The sequence below is a fragment of the Rhinoderma darwinii genome, unplaced genomic scaffold (genome assembly GCF_050947455.1).
Source record: "Rhinoderma darwinii isolate aRhiDar2 unplaced genomic scaffold, aRhiDar2.hap1 Scaffold_950, whole genome shotgun sequence".
NCBI classification, from domain to species: Eukaryota; Metazoa; Chordata; class Amphibia; order Anura; family Rhinodermatidae; genus Rhinoderma; species Rhinoderma darwinii.
Window position 1 is genome coordinate 40,524 of NW_027464525.1, and position 22,030 is coordinate 62,553.

At 34.1% G+C, this 22,030-nt stretch overlaps 1 protein-coding gene across 4 annotated transcripts in view; it reads right to left on the reverse strand.

Annotated features, from left to right (window-relative positions):
• The window catches only part of RRP8 (ribosomal RNA processing 8), a 47,844-nt gene that overhangs the window by 11,635 nt on the left and 14,179 nt on the right, over window positions 1-22,030 (reverse strand). For all 4 annotated transcript variants that reach the window (XM_075849547.1, XM_075849549.1, XM_075849548.1 and 1 more), the window contains one exon: window positions 886-994. In XM_075849547.1, the coding sequence (XP_075705662.1) occupies window positions 886-975 (90 nt within the window). In that variant the 5' untranslated portion in view covers window positions 976-994. The remainder of the gene's footprint in view (window positions 1-885; window positions 995-22,030) is intronic.

Consider the following 22,030-nt stretch of genomic DNA (forward strand, 5'->3'; position numbering starts at 1 on the left):
ACACCGTACACAGGAGCAACAAAACAAATACTAGCCATTGTGGCCCCATCTTTGACCTGACTGCTTATAATGACACCCCCCCTACTAGGAACCTGTCACAGGATGCACCCCATAAAACGATGACCAGATTAACAAGTCCATAGTGCAGGGGCCAATGAAAGGGATCACATCCAATCAGCAGATGGGGGGGGGGGCGTTCTGAAAGACACAAATCCCACAGTGCAATACATTTCAGAATTCCTGCTGAAGGGTGACGCACAACGAAGGAGAATCCCACGAGGCAGCACTAGAATGAGGAATGCAGCTCTGGACGTGACTGGAGTATAAGACATGAGGTAACTGTAGAATAGTGACTGCAGCTTTAGATGTGACTGGAATATAAGACATGCAGTAACAGAATAGTGAAAGCAGCTTTAGATGTGACTGGAGTATAAGATATGAGGTAACAGTAGAATAGTGACTGCAGCTCTGGATGTGACTGGAGTATAAGATATGAGGTAACAGTAGAATAGTGACTGCAGCTCTGGATGTGACTGGAGTATAAGACATGAGGTAACAGCAGAATAGTGACTGCAGCTCTGGACGTGACTGGAGTATAAGACATGAGGTAACTGTAGAATAGTGACTGCGGCTTTAGATGTGACTGGAATATAAGACATGCAGTAACAGAATAGTGAAAGCAGCTTTAGATGTGACTGGAGTATAAGACATGAGGTAACTGTAGAATAGTGACTGCAGCTCTGGATGTGACTGGAGCACATATGAGGGTCACAGGTGGAGTCTCCTGTTTTATTTCACAACCCAGTAAAGTCCTGAACCCCTATAGAGTGACTTGTAATATGAATATAATGTACAGCGGCGGCAGAAAACTCCGGAGTGTCGCACCTTCTCCTGAGAGCCGGGAAACGTCTCCTCCTCAGCGGTGACCAGACCCCGGCCGTCACCCTCATCGTTCCACTCACAGGTCTCAAACATGGCCGAGCCCCCGCCGTCACTGCAAAACAGACAGCAAGCGGAGGATTATACAACAAGAAGCGGAGGAAAGCAATCATTATAAGAGAGGATTATAGTTACATGATATCACTGTGTGCGGGGGTGTAATATTATATATAAGAGGATTATAGTTACATGATATCACTGTGTGCGGGGGTGTAATATTATATATAAGAGGATTATAGTTACATGATATCACTGTGTGCGGGGGTGTAATATTATATATAAGAGGATTATAGTTACATGATATCGCTGTGTGCGGGGGTGTAATATTATATATAAGAGGATTATAGTTACATGATATCACTGTGTGCGGGTGTAATATTATATATAAGAGGATTATAGTTACATGATATCACTGTGTGCGGGGGTGTAATATTATATATAAGAGGATTATAGTTACATGATATCACTGTGTGCGGGGGTATAATATTATATATAAGAGGATTATAGTTACACGATATCACTGTGTGCGGGGGTGTAATATTATATATAAGAGGATTATAGTTACATGATATCACTGTGTGCGGGGGGTAATATTATATATAAGAGGATTATAGTTACATGATATCAGTGTGTGCGGGGGTGTAATATTATATATAAGAGGATTATAGTTACACGATATCACTGTGTGCGGGGGTGTAATATTATATATAAGAGGATTATAGTTACATGATATCACTGTGTGCGGGTGTAATATTATATATAAGAGGATTATAGTTACATGATATCGCTGTGTGCGGGTGTAATATTATATATAAGAGGATTATAGTTACATGATATCACTGTGTGCGGGGGGTGTAATATTATATATAAGAGGATTATAGTTACATGATATCACTGTGTGCGGGGGTGTAATATTATATATAAGAGGATTATAGTTACATGATATCACTGTGTGCGGGGGTGTAATATTATATATAAGAGGATTATAGTTACATGATATCACTGTGTGCGGGTGTAATATTATATATAAGAGGATTATAGTTACATGATATCGCTGTGTGCGGGGGTGTAATATTATATATAAGAGGATTATAGTTACATGATATCGCTGTGTGCGGGTGTAATATTATATATAAGAGGATTATAGTTACATGATATCACTGTGTGCGGGTGTAATATTATATATAAGAGGATTATAGTTACATGATATCACTGTGTGCGGGGGTGTAATATTATATATAAGAGGATTATAGTTACATGATATCACTGTGTGCGGGGGTGTAATATTATATATAAGAGGATTATAGTTACATGATATCACTGTGTGCGGGGGTGTAATATTATATATAAGAGGATTATAGTTACATGATATCAGTGTGTGCGGGTGTAATATTATATATAAGAGGATTATAGTTACATGATATCGCTGTGTGCGGGTGTAATATTATATATAAGAGGATTATAGTTACATGATATCACTGTGTGCGGGTGTAATATTATATATAAGAGGATTATAGTTACACGATATCACTGTGTGCGGGTGTAATATTATATATAAGAGGATTATAGTTACATGATATCACTGTGTGCGGGGGTGTAATATTATATATAAGAGGATTATAGTTACATGATATCACTGTGTGCGGGGGGTGTAATATTATATATAAGAGGATTATAGTTACATGATATCGCTGTGTGCGGGGGGTGTAATATTATATATAAGAGGATTATAGTTACATGATATCACTGTGTGCGGGGGTGTAATATTATATATAAGAGGATTATAGTTACATGATATCAGTGTGTGCGGGTGTAATATTATATATAAGAGGATTATAGTTACACGATATCACTGTGTGCGGGGGTGTAATATTATATATAAGAGGATTATAGTTACATGATATCACTGTGTGCGGGGGTGTAATATTATATATAAGAGGATTATAGTTACATGATATCACTGTGTGCGGGGGGTGTAATATTATATATAAGAGGATTATAGTTACATGATATCACTGTGTGCGGGGGGTGTAATATTATAAATAAGAGGATTATAGTTACATGATATCACTGTGTGCGGGGGTGTAATATTATATATAAGAGGATTATAGTTACATGATATCGCTGTGTGCGGGTGTAATATTATATATAAGAGGATTATAGTTACATGATATCACTGTGTGCGGGGGTGTAATATTATATATAAGAGGATTATAGTTACATGATATCGCTGTGTGCGGGTGTAATATTATATATAAGAGGATTATAGTTACATGATATCGCTGTGTGCGGGGGGGTAATATTATATATAAGAGGATTATAGTTACATGATATCACTGTGTGCGGGGGGGTAATATTATATATAAGAGGATTATAGTTACATGATATCGCTGTGTGCGGGTGTAATATTATATATAAGAGGATTATAGTTACATGATATCACTGTGTGCGGGGGTGTAATATTATATATAAGAGGATTATAGTTACATGATATCACTGTGTGCGGGGTGTAATATTATATATAAGAGGATTATAGTTACATGATATCACTGTGTGCGGGGGTGTAATATTATATATAAGAGGATTATAGTTACAGGATATCACTGTGTGCGGGGGTGTAATATTATATATAAGAGGATTATAGTTACATGATATCACTGTGTGCGGGGGTGTAATATTATATATAAGAGGATTATAGTTACATGATATCACTGTGTGCGGGGGTGTAATATTATATATAAGAGGATTATAGTTACATGATATCACTGTGTGCGGGGGTGTAATATTATATATAAGAGGATTATAGTTACATGATATCGCTGTGTGCGGGGGTGTAATATTATATATAAGAGGATTATAGTTACATGATATCACTGTGTGCGGGGTGTAATATTATATATAAGAGGATTATAGTTACATGATATCGCTGTGTGCGGGGGTGTAATATTATATATAAGAGGATTATAGTTACATGATATCGCTGTGTGCGGGGGTGTAATATTATATATAAGAGGATTATAGTTACATGATATCACTGTGTGCGGGGGGTGTAATATTATATATAAGAGGATTATAGTTACATGATATCACTGTGTGCGGGGGTGTAATATTATATATAAGAGGATTATAGTTACATGATATCACTGTGTGCGGGGGTGTAATATTATATATAAGAGGATTATAGTTACATGATATCACTGTGTGCGGGTGTAATATTATATATAAGAGGATTATAGTTACATGATATCGCTGTGTGCGGGGGTGTAATATTATATATAAGAGGATTATAGTTACATGATATCACTGTGTGCGGGGTGTAATATTATATATAAGAGGATTATAGTTACATGATATCGCTGTGTGCGGGGGTGTAATATTATATATAAGAGGATTATAGTTACATGATATCACTGTGTGCGGGGGTGTAATATTATATATAAGAGGATTATAGTTACATGATATCACTGTGTGCGGGTGTAATATTATATATAAGAGGATTATAGTTACATGATATCACTGTGTGCGGGGGGTGTAATATTATATATAAGAGGATTATAGTTACATGATATCACTGTGTGCGGGTGTAATATTATATATAAGAGGATTATAGTTACATGATATCACTGTGTGCGGGGGTGTAATATTATATATAAGAGGATTATAGTTACATGATATCACTGTGTGCGGGGGTGTAATATTATATATAAGAGGATTATAGTTACATGATATCACTGTGTGCGGGGGTGTAATATTATATATAAGAGGATTATAGTTACATGATATCACTGTGTGCGGTGGTAATATTATATATAAGAGGATTATAGTTACATGATATCGCTGTGTGCGGGGGTGTAATATTATATATAAGAGGATTATAGTTACATGATATCGCTGTGTGCGGGTGTAATATTATATATAAGAGGATTATAGTTACATGATATCGCTGTGTGCGGGGGTAATATTATATATAAGAGGATTATAGTTACATGATATCACTGTGTGCGGGGGTGTAATATTATATATAAGAGGATTATAGTTACATGATATCACTGTGTGCGGGGGGTGTAATATTATATATAAGAGGATTATAGTTACATGATATCACTGTGTGCGGGGGGTGTAATATTATATATAAGAGGATTATAGTTACATGATATCACTGTGTGCGGGGGTGTAATATTATATATAAGAGGATTATAGTTACATGATATCACTGTGTGCGGGGGGGTAATATTATATATAAGAGGATTATAGTTACATGATATCGCTGTGTGCGGGGGTGTAATATTATATATAAGGGGATTATAGTTACATGATATCGCTGTGTGCGGGGGTGTAATATTATATATAAGAGGATTATAGTTACATGATATCACTGTGTGCGGGGGTGTAATATTATATATAAGAGGATTATAGTTACATGATATCACTGTGTGCGGGGGTGTAATATTATATATAAGAGGATTATAGTTACATGATATCACTGTGTGCGGGGGTGTAATATTATATATAAGAGGATTATAGTTACATGATATCAGTGTGTGCGGGGGTGTAATATTATATATAAGAGGATTATAGTTACATGATATCGCTGTGTGCGGGGGGTGTAATATTATATATAAGAGGATTATAGTTACATGATATCACTGTGTGCGGGGGTGTAATATTATATATAAGAGGATTATAGTTACATGATATCAGTGTGTGCGGGTGTAATATTATATATAAGAGGATTATAGTTACATGATATCGCTGTGTGCGGGTGTAATATTATATATAAGAGGATTATAGTTACATGATATCGCTGTGTGCGGGGGTGTAATATTATATATAAGAGGATTATAGTTACATGATATCACTGTGTGCGGGGGTGTAATATTATATATAAGAGGATTATAGTTACATGATATCACTGTGTGCGGGTGTAATATTATATATAAGAGGATTATAGTTACATGATATCACTGTGTGCGGGGGTGTAATATTATATATAAGAGGATTATAGTTACATGATATCACTGTGTGCGGGGGGTGTAATATTATATATAAGAGGATTATAGTTACATGATATCACTGTGTGCGGGTGTAATATTATATATAAGAGGATTATAGTTACATGATATCGCTGTGTGCGGGTGTAATATTATATATAAGAGGATTATAGTTACATGATATCGCTGTGTGCGGGGGTGTAATATTATATATAAGAGGATTATAGTTACATGATATCACTGTGTGCGCGTGTAATATTATATATAAGAGGATTATAGTTACATGATATCACTGTGTGCGGGGGTGTAATATTATATATAAGAGGATTATAGTTACATGATATCGCTGTGTGCGGGGGTGTAATATTATATATAAGAGGATTATAGTTACATGATATCACTGTGTGCGGGGTGTAATATTATATATAAGAGGATTATAGTTACATGATATCGCTGTGTGCGGGGGTGTAATATTATATATAAGAGGATTATAGTTACATGATATCACTGTGTGCGGGGGTGTAATATTATATATAAGAGGATTATAGTTACATGATATCACTGTGTGCGGGGGGGTAATATTATATATAAGAGGATTATAGTTACATGATATCACTGTGTGCGGGTGTAATATTATATATAAGAGGATTATAGTTACATGATATCACTGTGTGCGGGGGTGTAATATTATATATAAGAGGATTATAGTTACATGATATCACTGTGTGCGGGGGTGTAATATTATATATAAGAGGATTATAGTTACATGATATCGCTGTGTGCGGGGGTGTAATATTATATATAAGAGGATTATAGTTACATGATATCACTGTGTGCGGGGGTGTAATATTATATATAAGAGGATTATAGTTACATGATATCACTGTGTGCGGGGGTGTAATATTATATATAAGAGGATTATAGTTACATGATATCACTGTGTGCGGGGGTGTAATATTATATATAAGAGGATTATAGTTACATGATATCACTGTGTGCGGGGGGTGTAATATTATATATAAGAGGATTATAGTTACATGATATCACTGTGTGCGGGGGTGTAATATTATATATAAGAGGATTATAGTTACATGATATCACTGTGTGCGGGGGGTGTAATATTATATATAAGAGGATTATAGTTACATGATATCACTGTGTGCGGGGGTGTAATATTATATATAAGAGGATTATAGTTACATGATATCACTGTGTGCGGGGGTGTAATATTATATATAAGAGGATTATAGTTACACGATATCACTGTGTGCGGGTGTAATATTATATATAAGAGGATTATAGTTACATGATATCACTGTGTGCGGGGGTGTAATATTATATATAAGAGGATTATAGTTACATGATATCAGTGTGTGCGGGGGTGTAATATTATATATAAGAGGATTATAGTTACATGATATCACTGTGTGCGGGTGTAATATTATATATAAGAGGATTATAGTTACATGATATCACTGTGTGCGGGGGGTGTAATATTATATATAAGAGGATTATAGTTACATGATATCAGTGTGTGCGGGGGTGTAATATTATATATAAGAGGATTATAGTTACATGATATCACTGTGTGCGGGGGTGTAATATTATATATAAGAGGATTATAGTTACATGATATCACTGTGTGCGGGGGTGTAATATTATATATAAGAGGATTATAGTTACATGATATCACTGTGTGCGGGGGTGTAATATTATATATAAGAGGATTATAGTTACATGATATCACTGTGTGCGGGGGGTGTAATATTATATATAAGAGGATTATAGTTACATGATATCACTGTGTGCGGGGGTGTAATATTATATATAAGAGGATTATAGTTACATGATATCACTGTGTGCGGGGGGTGTAATATTATATATAAGAGGATTATAGTTACATGATATCACTGTGTGCGGGGGTGTAATATTATATATAAGAGGATTATAGTTACATGATATCACTGTGTGCGGGGGGTGTAATATTATATATAAGAGGATTATAGTTACATGATATCACTGTGTGCGGGGGTGTAATATTATATATAAGAGGATTATAGTTACATGATATCGCTGTGTGCGGGGGTGTAATATTATATATAAGAGGATTATAGTTACATGATATCACTGTGTGCGGGGGTGTAATATTATATATAAGAGGATTATAGTTACATGATATCGCTGTGTGCGGGTGTAATATTATATATAAGAGGATTATAGTTACATGATATCGCTGTGTGCGGGTGTAATATTATATATAAGAGGATTATAGTTACATGATATCGCTGTGTGCGGGGGTGTAATATTATATATAAGAGGATTATAGTTACATGATATCACTGTGTGCGGGGGTGTAATATTATATATAAGAGGATTATAGTTACATGATATCACTGTGTGCGGGGTGTAATATTATATATAAGAGGATTATAGTTACATGATATCACTGTGTGCGGGGGTGTAATATTATATATAAGAGGATTATAGTTACATGATATCAGTGTGTGCGGGGGAGTAATATTATATATAAGAGGATTATAGTTACATGATATCACTGTGTGCGGGGGGTAATATTATATATAAGAGGATTATAGTTACATGATATCGCTGTGTGCGGGGGTGTAATATTATATATAAGAGGATTATAGTTACATGATATCGCTGTGTGCGGGGGTGTAATATTATATATAAGAGGATTATAGTTACATGATATCACTGTGTGCGGGGGTGTAATATTATATATAAGAGGATTATAGTTACATGATATCACTGTGTGCGGGGGTGTAATATTATATATAAGAGGATTATAGTTACATGATATCACTGTGTGCGGGGGTGTAATATTATATATAAGAGGATTATAGTTACATTATATCACTGTGTGCGGGGGTGTAATATTATATATAAGAGGATTATAGTTACATGATATCACTGTGTGCGGGGGTGTAATATTATATATAAGAGGATTATAGTTACATGATATCACTGTGTGCGGGGGTGTAATATTATATATAAGAGGATTATAGTTACACGATATCACTGTGTGCGGGTGTAATATTATATATAAGAGGATTATAGTTACATGATATCGCTGTGTGCGGGTGTAATATTATATATAAGAGGATTATAGTTACATGATATCACTGTGTGCGGGGTGTAATATTATATATAAGAGGATTATAGTTACATGATATCGCTGTGTGCGGGGGTGTAATATTACATATAAGAGGATTATAGTTACATGATATCACTGTGTGCGGGGGTGTAATATTATATATAAGAGGATTATAGTTACATGATATCGCTGTGTGCGGGTGTAATATTATATATAAGAGGATTATAGTTACATGATATCACTGTGTGCGGGGGGTGTAATATTATATATAAGAGGATTATAGTTACATGATATCGCTGTGTGCGGGGGTGTAATATTATATATAAGAGGATTATAGTTACATGATATCACTGTGTGCGGGGGTGTAATATTATATATAAGAGGATTATAGTTACATGATATCACTGTGTGCGGGGGTGTAATATTATATATAAGAGGATTATAGTTACATGATATCGCTGTGTGCGGGGGTGTAATATTATATATAAGAGGATTATAGTTACATGATATCACTGTGTGCGGGGGTGTAATATTATATATAAGAGGATTATAGTTACATGATATCGCTGTGTGCGGGTGTAATATTATATATAAGAGGATTATAGTTACATGATATCGCTGTGTGCGGGTGTAATATTATATATAAGAGGATTATAGTTACATGATATCGCTGTGTGCGGGGGTGTAATATTATATATAAGAGGATTATAGTTACATGATATCACTGTGTGCGGGGGTGTAATATTATATATAAGAGGATTATAGTTACATGATATCACTGTGTGCGGGGTGTAATATTATATATAAGAGGATTATAGTTACATGATATCACTGTGTGCGGGGGTGTAATATTATATATAAGAGGATTATAGTTACATGATATCAGTGTGTGCGGGGGAGTAATATTATATATAAGAGGATTATAGTTACATGATATCACTGTGTGCGGGGGGTAATATTATATATAAGAGGATTATAGTTACATGATATCGCTGTGTGCGGGGGTGTAATATTATATATAAGAGGATTATAGTTACATGATATCGCTGTGTGCGGGGGTGTAATATTATATATAAGAGGATTATAGTTACATGATATCACTGTGTGCGGGGGTGTAATATTATATATAAGAGGATTATAGTTACATGATATCACTGTGTGCGGGGGTGTAATATTATATATAAGAGGATTATAGTTACATGATATCACTGTGTGCGGGGGTGTAATATTATATATAAGAGGATTATAGTTACATTATATCACTGTGTGCGGGGGTGTAATATTATATATAAGAGGATTATAGTTACATGATATCACTGTGTGCGGGGGTGTAATATTATATATAAGAGGATTATAGTTACATGATATCACTGTGTGCGGGGGTGTAATATTATATATAAGAGGATTATAGTTACACGATATCACTGTGTGCGGGTGTAATATTATATATAAGAGGATTATAGTTACATGATATCGCTGTGTGCGGGTGTAATATTATATATAAGAGGATTATAGTTACATGATATCACTGTGTGCGGGGTGTAATATTATATATAAGAGGATTATAGTTACATGATATCGCTGTGTGCGGGGGTGTAATATTACATATAAGAGGATTATAGTTACATGATATCACTGTGTGCGGGGGTGTAATATTATATATAAGAGGATTATAGTTACATGATATCGCTGTGTGCGGGTGTAATATTATATATAAGAGGATTATAGTTACATGATATCACTGTGTGCGGGGGGTGTAATATTATATATAAGAGGATTATAGTTACATGATATCGCTGTGTGCGGGGGTGTAATATTATATATAAGAGGATTATAGTTACATGATATCAGTGTGTGCGGGGGTGTAATATTATATATAAGAGGATTATAGTTACATGATATCACTGTGTGCGGGGGTGTAATATTATATATAAGAGGATTATAGTTACACGATATCACTGTGTGCGGGGGTGTAATATTATATATAAGAGGATTATAGTTACATGATATCACTGTGTGCGGGGGTGTAATATTATATATAAGAGGATTATAGTTACATGATATCACTGTGTGCGGGGGTGTAATATTATATATAAGAGGATTATAGTTACATGATATCACTGTGTGCGGGGGTGTAATATTATATATAAGAGGATTATAGTTACATGATATCACTGTGTGCGGGGGTGTAATATTATATATAAGAGGATTATAGTTACATGATATCACTGTGTGCGGGGGTGTAATATTATATATAAGAGGATTATAGTTACATGATATCACTGTGTGCGGGTGTAATATTATATATAAGAGGATTATAGTTACATGATATCAGTGTGTGCGGGTGTAATATTATATATAAGAGGATTATAGTTACATGATATCACTGTGTGCGGGGGTGTAATATTATATATAAGAGGATTATAGTTACATGATATCGCTGTGTGTGGGGGTGTAATATTATATATAAGAGGATTATAGTTACATGATATCGCTGTGTGCGGGTGTAATATTATATATAAGAGGATTATAGTTACATGATATCGCTGTGTGCGGGGGTGTAATATTATATATAAGAGGATTATAGTTACATGATATCACTGTGTGCGGGTGTAATATTATATATAAGAGGATTATAGTTACATGATATCACTGTGTGCGGGGGTGTAATATTATATATAAGAGGATTATAGTTACATGATATCGCTGTGTGCGGGGGTGTAATATTATATATAAGAGGATTATAGTTACATGATATCGCTGTGTGCGGGGGTGTAATATTATATATAAGAGGATTATAGTTACATGATATCGCTGTGTGCGGGGGTGTAATATTATATATAAGAGGATTATAGTTACATGATATCACTGTGTGCGGGGGGTGTAATATTATATATAAGAGGATTATAGTTACATGATATCGCTGTGTGCGGGTGTAATATTATATATAAGAGGATTATAGTTACATGATATCACTGTGTGCGGGTGTAATATTATATATAAGAGGATTATAGTTACATGATATCACTGTGTGCGGGGGTGTAATATTATATATAAGAGGATTATAGTTACATGATATCGCTGTGTGCGGGGGTGTAATATTATATATAAGAGGATTATAGTTACATGATATCACTGTGTGCGGGGGTGTAATATTATATATAAGAGGATTATAGTTACATGATATCACTGTGTGCGGGGGGTAATATTATATATAAGAGGATTATAGTTACATGATATCACTGTGTGCGGGGGTGTAATATTATATATAAGAGGATTATAGTTACATGATATCACTGTGTGCGGGGGTGTAATATTATATATAAGAGGATTATAGTTACATGATATCACTGTGTGCGGGGGTGTAATATTATATATAAGAGGATTATAGTTACATGATATCGCTGTGTGCGGGTGTAATATTATATATAAGAGGATTATAGTTACATGATATCACTGTGTGCGGGGGGTGTAATATTATATATAAGAGGATTATAGTTACATGATATCACTGTGTGCGGGTGTAATATTATATATAAGAGGATTATAGTTACATGATATCACTGTGTGCGGGGGGTGTAATATTATATATAAGAGGATTATAGTTACATGATATCACTGTGTGCGGGTGTAATATTATATATAAGAGGATTATAGTTACATGATATCGCTGTGTGCGGGGGTGTAATATTATATATAAGAGGATTATAGTTACATGATATCACTGTGTGCGGGGGTGTAATATTATATATAAGAGGATTATAGTTACATGATATCGCTGTGTGCGGGGGTGTAATATTATATATAAGAGGATTATAGTTACATGATATCACTGTGTGCGGGGGGTAATATTATATATAAGAGGATTATAGTTACATGATATCACTGTGTGCGGGGGTGTAATATTATATATAAGAGGATTATAGTTACATGATATCACTGTGTGCGGGGGTGTAATATTATATATAAGAGGATTATAGTTACATGATATCACTGTGTGCGGGGGTGTAATATTATATATAAGAGGATTATAGTTACAGGATATCACTGTGTGCGGGGGTGTAATATTATATATAAGAGGATTATAGTTACACGATATCACTGTGTGCGGGGGGTAATATTATATAGAAGAGGATTATAGTTACATGATATCACTGTGTGCGGGTGTAATATTATATATAAGAGGATTATAGTTACATGATATCACTGTGAGCGGGGGTGTAATATTATATATAAGAGGATTATAGTTACATGATATCGCTGTGTGCGGGGGGTAATATTATATATAAGAGGATTATAGTTACATGATATCACTGTGTGCGGGGGTGTAATATTATATATAAGAGGATTATAGTTACATGATATCACTGTGTGCGGGGGGTAATATTATATATAAGAGGATTATAGTTACATGATATCACTGTGTGCGGGGGTGTAATATTATATATAAGAGGATTATAGTTACAGGATATCACTGTGTGCGGGGGTGTAATATTATATATAAGAGGATTATAGTTACATGATATCACTGTGTGCGGGGGTGTAATATTATATATAAGAGGATTATAGTTACATGATATCACTGTGTGCGGGTGTAATATTATATATAAGAGGATTATAGTTACATGATATCGCTGTGTGCGGGGGTGTAATATTATATATAAGAGGATTATAGTTACATGATATCACTGTGTGCGGGTGTAATATTATATATAAGAGGATTATAGTTACATGATATCGCTGTGTGCGGGGGTGTAATATTATATATAAGAGGATTATAGTTACATGATATCACTGTGTGCGGGGGTGTAATATTATATATAAGAGGATTATAGTTACATGATATCACTGTGTGCGGGGGTGTAATATTATATATAAGAGGATTATAGTTACATGATATCACTGTGTGCGGGGGTGTAATATTATATATAAGAGGATTATAGTTACATGATATCACTGTGTGCGGGTGTAATATTATATATAAGAGGATTATAGTTACATGATATCACTGTGTGCGGGTGTAATATTATATATAAGAGGATTATAGTTACATGATATCACTGTGTGCGGGGGTGTAATATTATATATAAGAGGATTATAGTTACATGATATCACTGTGTGCGGGTGTAGTATTATATATAAGAGGATTATAGTTACATGATATCACTGTGTGCGGGGGTGTAATATTATATATAAGAGGATTATAGTTACATGATATCAGTGTGTGCGGGTGTAATATTATATATAAGAGGATTATAGTTACATGATATCACTGTGTGCGGGGGTGTAATATTATATATAAGAGGATTATAGTTACATGATATCACTGTGTGCGGGGGTGTAATATTATATATAAGAGGATTATAGTTACATGATATCACTGTGTGCGGGGGTGTAATATTATATATAAGAGGATTATAGTTACATGATATCACTGTGTGCGGGGGTGTAATATTATATATAAGAGGATTATAGTTACATGATATCACTGTGTGCGGGGGGTGTAATATTATATATAAGAGGATTATAGTTACATGATATCACTGTGTGCGGGTGTAATATTATATATAAGAGGATTATAGTTACATGATATCACTGTGTGCGGGTGTAATATTATATATAAGAGGATTATAGTTACATGATATCGCTGTGTGCGGGTGTAATATTATATATAAGAGGATTATAGTTACATGATATCAGTGTGTGCGGGGGTGTAATATTATATATAAGAGGATTATAGTTACATGATATCACTGTGTGCGGGGGTGTAATATTATATATAAGAGGATTATAGTTACATGATATCACTGTGTGCGGGGGTGTAATATTATATATAAGAGGATTATAGTTACATGATATCGCTGTGTGCGGGGGTGTAATATTATATATAAGAGGATTATAGTTACATGATATCACTGTGTGCGGGGGTGTAATATTATATATAAGAGGATTATAGTTACATGATATCACTGTGTGCGGGGGTGTAATATTATATATAAGAGGATTATAGTTACATGATATCACTGTGTGCGGGGGTGTAATATTATATATAAGAGGATTATAGTTACATGATATCGCTGTGTGCGGGTGTGTAATATTATATATAAGAGGATTATAGTTACATGATATCACTGTGTGCGGGGGTGTAATATTATATATAAGAGGATTATAGTTACATGATATCACTGTGTGCGGGGGTGTAATATTATATATAAGAGGATTATAGTTACATGATATCACTGTGTGCGGGTGTAATATTATATATAAGAGGATTATAGTTACATGATATCGCTGTGTGCGGGGGTGTAATATTATATATAAGAGGATTATAGTTACATGATATCACTGTGTGCGGGTGTAATATTATATATAAGAGGATTATAGTTACATGATATCGCTGTGTGCGGGGGTGTAATATTATATATAAGAGGATTATAGTTACATGATATCACTGTGTGCGGGGGTGTAATATTATATATAAGAGGATTATAGTTACATGATATCACTGTGTGCGGGGGGTGTAATATTATATATAAGAGGATTATAGTTACATGATATCACTGTGTGCGGGGGTGTAATATTATATATAAGAGGATTATAGTTACATGATATCACTGTGTGCGGGGGTGTAATATTATATATAAGAGGATTATAGTTACATGATATCGCTGTGTGCGGGTGTAATATTATATATAAGAGGATTATAGTTACATGATATCACTGTGTGCGGGGGTGTAATATTATATATAAGAGGATTATAGTTACATGATATCACTGTGTGCGGGTGTAATATTATATATAAGAGGATTATAGTTACATGATATCACTGTGTGCGGGGGTGTAATATTATATATAAGAGGATTATAGTTACATGATATCACTGTGTGCGGGGTGTAATATTATATATAAGAGGATTATAGTTACATGATATCACTGTGTGCGGGTGTAATATTATATATAAGAGGATTATAGTTACATGATATCACTGTGTGCGGGGGTGTAATATTATATATAAGAGGATTATAGTTACATGATATCACTGTGTGCGGGGGGTGTAATATTATATATAAGAGGATTATAGTTACATGATATCACTGTGTGCGGGTGTAATATTATATATAAGAGGATTATAGTTACATGATATCACTGTGTGCGGGTGTAATATTATATATAAGAGGATTATAGTTACATGATATCGCTGTGTGCGGGTGTAATATTATATATAAGAGGATTATAGTTACATGATATCAGTGTGTGCGGGGGTGTAATATTATATATAAGAGGATTATAGTTACATGATATCACTGTGTGCGGGGGTGTAATATTATATATAAGAGGATTATAGTTACATGATATCACTGTGTGCGGGGGTGTAATATTATATATAAGAGGATTATAGTTACATGATATCGCTGTGTGCGGGGGTGTAATATTATATATAAGAGGATTATAGTTACATGATATCACTGTGTGCGGGGGGTGTAATATTATATATAAGAGGATTATAGTTACATGATATCACTGTGTGCGGGGGGTGTAATATTATATATAAGAGGATTATAGTTACATGATATCACTGTGTGCGGGGGTGTAATATTATATATAAGAGGATTATAGTTACATGATATCACTGTGTGCGGGTGTAATATTATATATAAGAGGATTATAGTTACATGATATCACTGTGTGCGGGGGTGTAATATTATATATAAGAGGATTATAGTTACATGATCTCACTGTGTGCGGGGGTGTAATATTATATATAAGAGGATTATAGTTACATGATATCACTGTGTGCGGGGGTGTAATATTATATATAAGAGGATTATAGTTACATGATATCACTGTGTGCGGGGGTGTAATATTATATATAAGAGGATTATAGTTACATGATATCGCTGTGTGCGGGTGTAATATTATATATAAGAGGATTATAGTTACATGATATCGCTGTGTGCGGGGGTGTAATATTATATATAAGAGGATTATAGTTACATGATATCACTGTGTGCGGGGGTGTAATATTATATATAAGAGGATTATAGTTACATGATATCACTGTGTGCGGGGGTGTAATATTATATATAAGAGGATTATAGTTACATGATATCACTGTGTGCGGGTGTAATATTATATATAAGAGGATTATAGTTACATGATATCGCTGTGTGCGGGGGTGTAATATTATATATAAGAGGATTATAGTTACATGATATCACTGTGTGCGGGGGTGTAATATTATATATAAGAGGATTATAGTTACATGATATCACTGTGTGCGGGTGTAATATTATATATAAGAGGATTATAGTTACATGATATCACTGTGTGCGGGGGTGTAATATTATATATAAGAGGATTATAGTTACATGATATCACTGTGTGCGGGGTGTAATATTATATATAAGAGGATTATAGTTACATGATATCACTGTGTGCGGGTGTAATATTATATATAAGAGGATTATAGTTACATGATATCACTGTGTGCGGGGGTGTAATATTATATATAAGAGGATTATAGTTACATGATATCACTGTGTGCGGGTGTAATATTATATATAAGAGGATTATAGTTACATGATATCACTGTGTGCGGGGGTGTAATATTATATATAAGAGGATTATAGTTACATGATATCACTGTGTGCGGGTGTAATATTATATATAAGAGGATTATAGTTACATGATATCACTGTGTGCGGGGGTGTAATATTATATATAAGAGGATTATAGTTACATGATATCACTGTGTGCGGGGGTGTAATATTATATATAAGAGGATTATAGTTACATGATATCACTGTGTGCGGGGGTGTAATATTATATATAAGAGGATTATAGTTACATGATATCGCTGTGTGCGGGGGTGTAATATTATATATAAGAGGATTATAGTTACATGATATCACTGTGTGCGGGGGTGTAATATTATATATAAGAGGATTATAGTTACATGATATCACTGTGTGCGGGGGTGTAATATTATATATAAGAGGATTATAGTTACATGATATCACTGTGTGCGGGGGTGTAATATTATATATAAGAGGATTATAGTTACATGATATCACTGTGTGCGGGGGTGTAATATTATATATAAGAGGATTATAGTTACATGATATCGCTGTGTGCGGGGGTGTAATATTATATATAAGAGGATTATAGTTACATGATATCACTGTGTGCGGGGGTGTAATATTATATATAAGAGGATTATAGTTACATGATATCGCTGTGTGCGGGGGTGTAATATTATATATAAGAGGATTATAGTTACATGATATCACTGTGTGCGGGGGTGTAATATTATATATAAGAGGATTATAGTTACATGATATCGCTGTGTGCGGGGGTGTAATAGTATATATAAGAGGATTATAGTTACATGATATCACTGTGTGCGGGGGTGTAATATTATATATAAGAGGATTATAGTTACATGATATCACTGTGTGCGGGTGTAATATTATATATAAGAGGATTATAGTTACATGATATCGCTGTGTGCGGGGGTGTAATATTATATATAAGAGGATTATAGTTACATGATATCACTGTGTGCGGGGGTGTAATATTATATATAAGAGGATTATAGTTACATGATATCGCTGTGTGCGGGGGTGTAATATTATATATAAGAGGATTATAGTTACATGATATCACTGTGTGCGGGGGTGTAATATTATATATAAGAGGATTATAGTTACATGATATCACTGTGTGCGGGGGTGTAATATTATATATAAGAGGATTATAGTTACATGATATCACTGTGTGCGGGGGTGTAATATTATATATAAGAGGATTATAGTTACATGATATCACTGTGTGCGGGGGTGTAATATTATATATAAGAGGATTATAGTTACATGATATCACTGTGTGCGGGGGTGTAATATTATATATAAGAGGATTATAGTTACATGATATCACTGTGTGCGGGGGTGTAATATTATATATAAGAGGATTATAGTTACATGATATCGCTGTGTGCGGGTGTAATATTATATATAAGAGGATTATAGTTACATGATATCGCTGTGTGCGGGGGTGTAATATTATATATAAGAGGATTATAGTTACATGATATCACTGTGTGCGGGGGGTAATATTATATATAAGAGGATTATAGTTACATGATATCACTGTGTGCGGGGGTGTAATATTATATATAAGAGGATTATAGTTACATGATATCACTGTGTGCGGGGGTGTAATATTATATATAAGAGGATTATAGTTACATGATATCACTGTGTGCGGGGGTGTAATATTATATATAAGAGGATTATAGTTACATGATATCACTGTGTGAGGGTGTAATATTATATATAAGAGGATTATAGTTACATGATATCACTGTGTGCGGGGGTGTAATATTATATATAAGAGGATTATAGTTACATGATATCACTGTGTGCGGGGGTGTAATATTATATATAAGAGGATTATAGTTACATGATATCGCTGTGTGCGGGTGTGTAATATTATATATAAGAGGATTATAGTTACATGATATCACTGTGTGCGGGTGTAATATTATATATAAGAGGATTATAGTTACATGATATCACTGTGTGCGGGGGTGTAATATTATATATAAGAGGATTATAGTTACATGATATCGCTGTGTGCGGGGGTGTAATATTATATATAAGAGGATTATAGTTACATGATATCAGTGTGTGCGGGGGTGTAATATTATATATAAGAGGATTATAGTTACATGATATCACTGTGTGCGGGTGTAATATTATATATAAGAGGATTATAGTTACATGATATCGCTGTGTGCGGGGGTGTAATATTATATATAAGAGGATTATAGTTACATGATATCACTGTGTGCGGGGGGTAATATTATATATAAGAGGATTATAGTTACATGATATCGCTGTGTGCGGGTGTAATATTATATATAAGAGGATTATAGTTACATGATATCACTGTGTGCGGGGGTGTAATATTATATATAAGAGGATTATAGTTACATGATATCACTGTGTGCGGGGGTGTAATATTATATATAAGAGGATTATAGTTACATGATATCACTGTGTGCGGGGGTGTAATATTATATATAAGAGGATTATAGTTACATGATATCACTGTGTGCGGGGGTGTAATATTATATATAAGAGGATTATAGTTACATGATATCACTGTGTGCGGGGGTGTAATATTATATATAAGAGGATTATAGTTACATGATATCAGTGTGTGCGGGGGTGTAATATTATATATAAGAGGATTATAGTTACATGATATCGCTGTGTGCGGGTGTAATATTATATATAAGAGGATTATAGTTACATGATATCGCTGTGTGCGGGTGTAATATTATATATAAGAGGATTATAGTTACATGATATCACTGTGTGCGGGGGTGTAATATTATATATAAGAGGATTATAGTTACATGATATCACTGTGTGCGGGGGTGTAATATTATATATAAGAGGATTATAGTTACATGATATCACTGTGTGCGGGGGTGTAATATTATATATAAGAGGATTATAGTTACATGATATCACTGTGTGCGGGGGTGTAATATTATATATAAGAGGATTATAGTTACATGATATCGCTGTGTGCGGGGGTGTAATATTATATATAAGAGGATTATAGTTACACGATATCACTGTGTGCGGGGGTGTAATATTATATATAAGAGGATTATAGTTACATGATATCACTGTGTGCGGGGGTGTAATATTATATATAAGAGGATTATAGTTACATGATATCACTGTGTGCGGGGGGTGTAATATTATATATAAGAGGATTATAGTTACATGATATCACTGTGTGCGGGGGGTAATATTATATATAAGAGGATTATAGTTACACGATATCACTGTGTGCGGGGGTGTAATATTATATATAAGAGGATTATAGTTACATGATATCACTGTGTGCGGGGGTGTAATATTATATATAAGAGGATTATAGTTACATGATATCGCTGTGTGCGGGGGGTAATATTATATATAAGAGGATTATAGTTACATGATATCGCTGTGTGCGGGGGTGTAATATTATATATAAGAGGATTATAGTTACATGATATCACTGTGTGCGGGGGTGTAATATTATATATAAGAGGATTATAGTTACATGATATCACTGTGTGCGGGGGTGTAATATTATATATAAGAGGATTATAGTTACATGATATCGCTGTGTGCGGGGGTGTAATATTATATATAAGAGGATTATAGTTACATGATATCGCTGTGTGCGGGGGGTGTAATATTATATATAAGAGGATTATAGTTACATGATATCACTGTGTGCGGGGGTGTAATATTATATATAAGAGGATTATAGTTACATGATATCACTGTGTGCGGGTGTAATATTATATATAAGAGGATTATAGTTACATGATATCACTGTGTGCGGGGGGGTAATATTATATATAAGAGGATTATAGTTACATGATATCACTGTGTGCGGGGGTGTAATATTATATATAAGAGGATTATAGTTACATGATATCGCTGTGTGCGGGGGGGTAATATTATATATAAGAGGATTATAGTTACATGATATCACTGTGTGCGGGGGTGTAATATTATATATAAGAGGATTATAGTTACATGATATCACTGTGTGCGGGTGTAATATTATATATAAGAGGATTATAGTTACATGATATCACTGTGTGCGGGGGTGTAATATTATATATAAGAGGATTATAGTTACATGATATCGCTGTGTGCGGGGGTGTAATATTATATATAAGAGGATTATAGTTACACGATATCACTGTGTGCGGGTGTAATATTATATATAAGAGGATTATAGTTACACGATATCACTGTGTGCGGGGGTGTAATATTATATATAAGAGGATTATAGTTACATGATATCACTGTGTGCGGGGGTGTAATATTATATATAAGAGGATTATAGTTACATGATATCACTGTGTGCGGGGTGTAATATTATATATAAGAGGATTATAGTTACATGA